The 8,837-nt window shown below is 36.9% G+C and overlaps 1 protein-coding gene and 1 long non-coding RNA gene across 2 annotated transcripts; one reads left to right on the forward strand and one right to left on the reverse strand.

Moving 5' to 3' along the window:
* Positions 1-2,754: 2,754 nt before the first annotated feature.
* LOC111193727 (serine/threonine-protein kinase pim-1) lies at positions 2,755-8,331 on the reverse strand. The gene is made up of 8 exons (XM_022675398.2): positions 8,134-8,331; positions 7,513-7,662; positions 6,975-7,069; positions 6,827-6,877; positions 5,628-5,997; positions 5,293-5,469; positions 3,333-3,436; positions 2,755-3,127 (listed from the first exon to the last, which is right to left on the reverse strand). The coding sequence occupies exons 1-7, from the start codon at positions 8,180-8,182 to the stop codon at positions 3,339-3,341; spliced, it is 990 nt and encodes a 329-aa protein (XP_022531119.2). The 5' UTR covers positions 8,183-8,331; the 3' UTR covers positions 2,755-3,127; positions 3,333-3,338.
* Positions 3,365-5,760, forward strand: LOC125782642 (uncharacterized). The gene is made up of 3 exons (XR_007425363.1): positions 3,365-3,472; positions 5,272-5,578; positions 5,677-5,760. It is a non-coding gene; the product is annotated as an uncharacterized LOC125782642 (long non-coding RNA).
* Positions 8,332-8,837: the final 506 nt, after the last annotated feature.

Genomic DNA, 8,837 nt, shown 5'->3' on the forward strand with positions numbered 1-8,837 from the left:
AAGTAATCCTCAATATTAGTAATAGCATTTTGTGTCTTTGTCTCACCTGCCTCTGTCTCTGTACAGTCTACTAGTATCTCAATATAATGAGATAGTATCTCAAAATAATGACTTGGAATCTCAAAATATTAAGCATGACTTGGAATCTCAAAATATTTTTTTAATAATTATAAAAAAAAATCTCTTTAAAACTTTACAACTGATGCTCTGAAACACTTTAAGAGAGCAAGAAATTTAAGTAACTAACTATTGACATTCCAGGTGACTCTACCTCATAAAGCTGACTGAGAAAATCCAGCCAAGATGTACAAAACTGTCATTTAAGCAAGAGGTGCTACTATGAAGAATCTGTAATATAAAACATATTCTGGTTTGCAATTTTCTACATTTTTTCCACTCCTACTACTCCTAGGTTTTTGCTATTTTTATTCTGTCTGTTATATGTAAACACCACTGGGATTGAGATCTATCTATCCATCCATCCATCTATCCATCCATCCATCCATCCATCCATCCATCTGCTCAAATGCATCTCCTATGACAAAGACATCATTAATCTAACATGCATCTCTCACTGGAACCCCAGCTTACCAACTGAAGCTCTCATATGAACATATCTGAACACATTATGAGAAGAACCAGTTCACTGGGGAAATAAAATCTTCTTGGGAAAGCTGAAAGTAAAAAAAAAAAAAAGGATGAACAGCAATAAGAATAATAATAAAAGAATTAGTTCTGTCCAAGAAATAAAAGGTTGAGGAAATCAAAGGTAAAACTGATTGAAATGAAAGTGTGTTTTATTGGGGATATAAAGCTTTATTCTTTAGCTTCTGAATGATTCGGCAGCTTATTCACAGCTTTATTAAGACATTTCTGTTCTTTTTAAAATAAAAAATATCTTAGATGTCTTAGAAGAGATTCATCTAAAGATATACCACTAAACTACTTTTACTATAACAATTTTAAATATTCAGCGCAAAGAGAAAACTGTAATTTTTTCTCTATTTTATTATTGTATATGATGCATTATAAGGCGCATTTATAATCCAGTGCATCTTGTGTATTAATTTTACCAGTCAGGTTGTAAGGAGCAGTAAAGCCACTCCGCTGAGGTACAGTGTTATACAGGAGTTTCAGTTCAGTTCTCCAGCACCGAGGCTGGAGCAGTATTAGCATTAGCCGCTAAACATTGCTCAGCGCTAGCCCTTTTGCCATTTAGAGGTGAGTATTATCGAATTGTAGCTTGCTGCTAAACCCTAGCACTAGCGGTTAGCAGGTAATGCTAATTCTCCAGCCTTTAGTGCTAGAGAATCTAAATCTAAATCTAAGCTTACTGTAAATAAACTGAAGCTCTTTACTCACCCCCAAAAAAAACAGTTGTCAGTAAAGGAATCTGTGTAGATTAACATCCAGTGCTCATTTGACTTTAAAAGAATATATATATTTAAGAAGCTTAGCTTTGCTTATCTTTACTTAACCTGCTGATTTAGAAGGAAAACATGGTGACACTCCTGTTGCTTATTAGTGTTGTATAATGCTTCTTATAATCTGGTGCGCCTTATGTATGAAAAAAGACCAGAAAATAGACGTTTATTGATAGTGCGCCTTATAATCCAATGCGTCTTATAGTGCAAAAAATACGCTATATTATGTTTTACATAAAATTATAATATTGTAATAAAATAAAGTGACATCAACATCAACAAATGTAATGTAGCTACAATATACCATGCAGAATACTTCGTTCATACATAAAAACTGCAAACATAAACAATAAAGCTTGCAGTTTAGCTTCACTGTAAATAATACCCTGCTCTCAAGACAGAATACTGCCATTGTCACAACATGGATTTTTAAAATCACAATATTACGACAGAATAATACCACATTTTTCAGTTCAGCCATGTTTAAACAGTGTGTGGTTGTGTTGGATCATTTGCAGCTGCTCTGAGCCCGTGTGATTTTGGAGCATAAATCAGTTGTCTAATGCTGCAGATGGAAATGTTTCTCTAGGGAAGGTGGAAATGTTTCTTGGCATAGCTTCCACACAACATCTGCTTTCATCTAAATTCATCAGCAGTATGTAAAACTGACACTAATATCTCAAAAGGTACATAAAACTGATTCTAATATCTCAGCAGGTGCTGGTTAGAAATGTTAGTATGTTTGCATACACCTCAAAAAGTATGCAGGTTCACCACTGCCTACCATGACAGTATGGGCCTATGTGCAGAGATTAAGGAGTGTATGTATTACACAATGTATACACAATCCTTAGTTTTAACTTAAAATAACAATTGTCTTGTTTTAAGTGCCCAAGAGTCCAACACTCCAATCACAAAAAAATCCGTCCATCCAATTTCTGTGAATCAGTTGGAAAGTTATTGTGTCAGTAATCATATGATTTTATGAAACGTCACAACATTATCTTTATCCTTCTATAACAGTTAATCATTAACTGTGTTTTGCCATTTAGCACAAGCTTACACTAACATGTGGTAAAAACTCAACTTAAACATAGCATGACAACCGCTAATTTGCATAAAAGTGACAGAGCCCTTAAACAAACATGTTTTGTATAGTGCATAGACCTTTTCTACATTGTGTAAAAAGAGGTATAAAATGTCCCTTGTCATATAAAGGTGTGGAATGGCTTTTTCATTAATACAGTTAATGGATACAGTAGCAAATATAACTGAGTATAACTAGACATTAGCATGATGTTTCATATAAACACACAATAGAGAGCTGCAATGGTCTTAATTCATGTTTATTGCATTCTGTGCATTCTTCCTCACAGCTAGTTCACTTCTACACTCATTCAAATCACTTATTCACTTACATAGCTTATATAATTACATAATTTGCTTATATAAGCTATATAGTATTTTCCGGGTCCGAGCCTCTTTAGAGCAAGCGCAAAGGCAACAGTGGCAAGGAAAAACTCCCTCAATTTCAGAGGAAGAAACCTTAGGAGGAACCAAGACTCTAAAGAGGAACCCATCCTCCTCTGGTCGACACCGGATAGCACAACTACTCTACACAGCTACACTTCTCACCAACTTCTACACACAACTTCCACACTATTTCTGTCAGCAAGCCACTGCTAGGGATCTCTTTCCACAACCTGAAACACAAAACAATCAAAATGCCATTACTGAAGATGTACTCTCAAATATTTTATAGTTTTCATTTTACTTTAGATTTCTATTTCTTTTATCTTATAATAACATCTCAATATCTTGTCCTTTACCTATTCTATCACAAAAGCCGATGTTTTAGTTTTTACTGCTTCTTCTCATAGTATTTCTTCCCTTTCTACCCTGGCTAACCTGAGACTACGCTGACTCAAACCAGTCGTGCAGCAGGATCTGCTGGAAAGAAGGCCTCATAGCTGGTTCACACTGCAGACACCAGTGAATCAGATCCCAGCATTCTGTGTAGGCAGAGTGATGGAGTAAGAGAAGTTTGGGTAAGAGAGAGATGCTTCAATAATGATGTTTCGGTATGACATTTATCTTTTCTTTACATTTCTTTTCATGATATTTACATTTTACAAAAAAAGGCTACCATGTGAAGAAGACTACCGCTGCAATGATTTGCACTTTAACTCATATTCTTTACACTTAGACAAAGGTGTCAAAAGTATTGACAATCATTACTCAGGTAGAAGTATAGATAATAGGGTTTAAATACTTCTGTAGAACGTGAAAGTATCAACTCAAGCTTTTTCTTTAATTAAGGTATAAAGGTACTGATTTCAAAACTACTTAAAAAAATAAAAGTAAAAGTAATGTGAGGGGAAAATTAAAGCCAGTAAGGACAAAAGCCACACCCACAGAGTCCTATAGTGCATTACCCCCCTAGTCCTATAGTGCACTAAAATGTGTTCTAAAAACACATTTTACTAAAAGCCATAATGAATATAATGATATATGACACCAACAGGGTGTCGAAATGGTATATGTTTGTATTTCTCATCCAACCACAATCAGGTTCACTCTATCTGGATGAAGATATTTATCTTGGTATATTTTATTTTGAATGATGATGAGCCATAATGAAAACATGCTGAAATGAAAGATGAGTAACAAGATTTTTTTTTATGTAGGGAGTAGAAAGTATATAATTGACAGATTATTGAGTGTAAATGTGAGGAGTAGAAGTAAAAATTAGTTAGAACAACAATTACTCCAGTAAAGTATAGATAACCCAAATTTCTACTTAAGTAAAGTGACATACAGTAGCATTTGAACTTCATTACTTGACACCTCTGAACATAGTGTAGAGCAGGGGTCTCAAACTCATTTTTGCCGAGGGCCACATTGGCATATTGGCTGTCCTCTGAGGGCCAGATGTAACTTATAAATATAAGAAAATGTAACCAGATGTAACACAAAATGAATGTAATTACTCCTTAATGTTAAATAACTCTCAATATACTATTTATTCAATCAAATATTACAGTTGCATGGAAAAATGGTTGCTTGTTGCTCTATTAACATAAATCCTTTTAATTTATAAGTTATATTAACTTTGATCAAAACGTTTGATACTGAAATAAGGCTTAATAAATATAAAATCAAAAATTGTGAGCTGTGACAGATTTAGCATTTCCTCAGATTTAGCAGTTCCTCATCCAACCACTAGTCGGAGCTGCAGCTGCAGCACCACAAGCCCGCAGTCTTTGCTTAGTCAGAGCTGCAGCCCAGCCACGGGCTACAGGGCTCAGCTGAGCCAGTCTGGAGCGTTTTTAAAAATTTGTAAGTTCTTCTGTGTATGAAATAAAATAACCCCACTAACCGGATAATACAGCTCTCTACAGTTCATCTTTCAGCCCAAGCAGCTAACAGCAGCAGTTTAGAGAAGCGTCACGGAGGCACTGCTCGGATTACATTATAAACAGGTCAGTTAGCGCGCTGCTAACCTCAGGATGTTTATAACTACGGAGTTTAGTGGACACACCACGGCTGCAAGGTTAGACTGTTGAAGGCTACTGAAGACTACTAAAGCAGGCAACGCAGCGTAAGCAAAAAAAAAAAAAAAAAACCACACACACACACCAAAATACAAGTTAAGATAAAATATGAAAACGAACATAATAAAGCATGAATAATTAAATTGAATTGCGGGCCAGATGTATGTTTATTTTGTTAACCCGTGAGGGGCCGTATGAAACCGCGTCCGGGCCGCTACTTTGAGACCCCTGGTGTAGAGTATATGAGTTTGAAAGGGAGAGTCACTGTCTGTTTCATCTTCCTTGTTTATCAGGATGCTTCCAATTCATCTTACCATCAGACTGGCTGTTATCAAGGTACGAAATCCCCTCCAGGATGTCCTTTGCAGTTGTAAAGGGGTGGTATCCACAAATCATCCTGAAGAGCAGGACTCCCAAAGACCAGACCGTTGCTGATCTTGCGTGGTACCTCTTGCTGAGCAGATACTCTGGTGGACAGTATTTAAATGTGCCTGAAAACAAAAAAAAAGAGCGGAGAACATTTTCTGTTTTGGTGTTTTATATTTAACAGCTACAGTTGCTATAGGATGCGAGGGTCTTCTCAGGATTTGAATTTAAAAGGTAATGTGTGCATTTTGTAGTGAATTTAGAGCACTTAACCTAATTTTACCTGCGAAATTAGCATATCCATCTCTCCTGACCCAGTCCCCACAACCAAGTTTCAGCTCCATGGTGTCGGTGTTGATGACGAAGTTCTTAGGCTTGATGTCTCGGTGTAGGACGCCTCGCTGGTAGCACTTCCTTGCTGCCCTCACCGCCTGGAGCATGATATCTTTGACCATGGTCTTAGTGAGGGATCCCCCATTGCTGTCAAGGAAGGTCTCCAAGTCAATGCATGGCTGAGGGCGCTCCAGGATCAGGATGAAGCGCTCAGGCTCATCAAACCATTCAATCAGTTTTACTATGTTGTCAACTGGGGGATTGCTCATTCTCAGCATCAGTGCTACTTCAATAGGCACAGACTTGGAATCATCATCCACCTGCAGTAAAACATTGTTACACTGAGGTTAGTCTATGAGAATTTTTTATTAAATTTTACAGTTTTTCCCAAATGTTTAAACAGATTTCTAGAAACTTGGCCCAGTTTCTCTCTAAAACTCTAAACAACAAACTGAAAATTATGAACTGCTTTGTTGAAACTCCACAAATCTCTAGCAAAACTGATTCCTTCCACCAAAACAACACACACAGCTATTTTTAATGCTTATCTCTTGCAGAGCATTAAATAAACACTGACAAGATCAATTCAAAGCACTATTATCAAAAGTATTTGGTTATGTTTTTGACTTCAAATGCATACAAGTCCATAAAAATATGAAATATGTTGGCTTTCTGTTCTTTATATTTATTTGGTGCGGTGTAGGAACCCCCCCATATAGCATTTACAGTATGTCATGAGAAACATGACGAGGAAAATCAGTTCACATACAAAAAGGTAAAAAAAAAGTATTTATTATTTGTGTATTTGAAGGTCAGTGATTCTCAGGTGACCAAGCTGTATTAAATGATGCAATTGTGCAAAGTTGTGAGTTAGAATGATATTTGAGTGAGAACATGTGGAATTGTGCTTTGTCACGAGAACACATCAGAACTAAACATACATGGGAACTCGTGATGCTCCAAAGAGGAGAATACCCACTTGCAGTGAGTCCAAAATGAATGGGTTCATATAATGCAATTGAATAAAATAAGAGTTTATAAGTGCCCATTGGCTGTAGGTAATTACTAATTTTCAGTTCTGTGTTTTTAGCACTAGTATGATTTCTGTTGAGGTTTTAAAAGTAAAATCTGGATTCTAGGTGTACTTACACTTTGGACGTAGCAATCACTATCCCGTTTGGTGACAAATTTGATGGCCACCTGCACACAGGTACAGCACAAGTCGTTAAAATTACAATGTCTCAAACAGGGAATACTAAATAAATAGATGAGATAATGAGATTTTTAAATCAAAAACCTGTAGGCCGTCACACAGGCGCGTTCCCTCAAACACAGCTCCAAACGATCCTTGACCAAGTTTCACTCCAGTACTATAAAGCGAGTCAAAGGTGTCTGTGGAACAAAAGTGTGAAACATGAATATTAGCTCTTTTCAGATCATTTATTACAAATTATCAGTTTATATATAAACATTTACATAATATAAACTTTGGACATAGCTTACCTTAGCAACAAGCTAGCTAACATTAATGAGAGCTAGCTAACATTAGTGAGAGCTAACATACCTAACATTAGCAACGAGCCAGCTAACATTAATAAGAGCTAGCTAACATTAGCAACGAGCTAGCTAACATTTGCAACGAGCTAGCTAACATTAGTGAGAGCTAGCTAACATTAGTGAGAGCTAACATAGCTAACATTAGCAACAAGCTAGTTAACATTAGTGAGAGATATAAACTTTAGAGTTACAGTTGATAGTTGATTATAGGTTACTTCACTTACAGATACAGATAGGATCACCTCACTGTGTTCAGTGGTCTGATGAACTTAATGAACTTGGCTTTATGGCCTTTGTACATCCAGAAGTTGTCACTTTCATCCTCTTTTTCCTGGGCGGGGCATCTGTAACAGGAACTTTGCCCGTTCCTAGATGAGCAGGACAGCTGGATGGCTCCTCCACTCTCTTCCTCTTTCCTTTACCTCTACCTGTGTATAAGATGGTTTGCAGTGTTGGGTACGTTACTTTGAAAAAGTTACTAACTGAGTTACTCCACTATAAAAGTTACTAGTTAACAGTAAAAGTAACTATTGCGTTACTTTTGTGTTACTCGCCCCAGCAATTAGTTAGATTACTAGTTACTGAAAAAAGTTATTATTTAAACGCTGTTATTCCCATCACTGATGGTTTGTATATTTCAAGGTATGTCATAGTTCACCAGCACAGACCATCAACATCATATTTATGTACTCTTTTTTTGTAATAGTAATTTGCTGTGTAAATGTGCTAATCTGATCTAGTGTCCATAAACAAACAAATAGCTACTTTCTAGGGATAATTTTCTATTCAGTCACTAAAGCCTTAATCAGAGGCAAATGTGGCTATTAGACAATATATATTTTTTAATCTAATATTATTAATCTAATAAATAAACCTTCAACAAGGGTGTCTGAACTGACCTGTAGAATCAGAGCACGGCTCCATAGCTTTCTGTGTGTTCTCCACCATCAAACTCAACAGAAATGACAGATTTAGAGCTGTTCAGCAGCTTTACATTACTACTCATCTGTGAGGTCATGCTGGTGTTCTAAATTCTAAATTCCACACATGGGTCATGTATACTGTGTATGTGTATAAAACTGTGTGTGTGTGTGTGTTTTTGTGTGGGTGATACTACTTCAGCATTGAGCTAGCTAACCTTAGCAACTAGTTAGCTAACATTAATGAGAGCTAGCTAACCTTAGCAATGAGCTAGCTAGCATTAGTGAGAGTTAACATAGCTAACATTAGCAACTAGTTAGCTAACCTTAATGATGTGCTAGCTAGCATTAATGAGAGCTAGCTAACATTAGTGTGAGCTAGATTACCTTAGCAACGAGCTAGCTAACATTAGTGAGAGTTCAGTGGCGCAAAAAGGGGGTATGCAGCGTATGCGACGCATAGGGGCGCTGCACTAGAGGGGGCGCCAAATCGATGCTGGACAGTTATTTCTAGTCGGCATTTTTTGTAAGAGCTGTTTGTTCATGTATGACAATACACAGGGGTGTCGCCTGGCCTGGGCTTCCTGTAGCCCCGAATCGTTTCGCTCAGATCAGCTGTATTATTAGTGAGGAGATGAGGCTGTGAATGGAACATCTCTTAACGCGAATCATGGAGCCAGTTC

The sequence above is a fragment of the Astyanax mexicanus genome, chromosome 18, assembly GCF_023375975.1.
Source record: "Astyanax mexicanus isolate ESR-SI-001 chromosome 18, AstMex3_surface, whole genome shotgun sequence".
Classification (NCBI taxonomy): domain Eukaryota; kingdom Metazoa; phylum Chordata; class Actinopteri; order Characiformes; family Acestrorhamphidae; genus Astyanax; species Astyanax mexicanus.

Coding starts and splice junctions, on each gene's coding strand:
- LOC111193727 (XM_022675398.2), bottom strand. CDS start 8,182: ATGGTGGAGAACACACAGAAAGCTATGGAGCCGTGCTCTGATTCTACA. Junction 7,663..8,133: donor GCCGTGCTCTGATTCTACAG/GTCAGTTCAGAC, acceptor TCTTATACACAG/GTAGAGGTAAAGGAAAGAGG. Junction 5,998..6,826: donor GTGATTGCTACGTCCAAAGT/GTAAGTACACCT, acceptor GTTTTACTGCAG/GTGGATGATGATTCCAAGTC.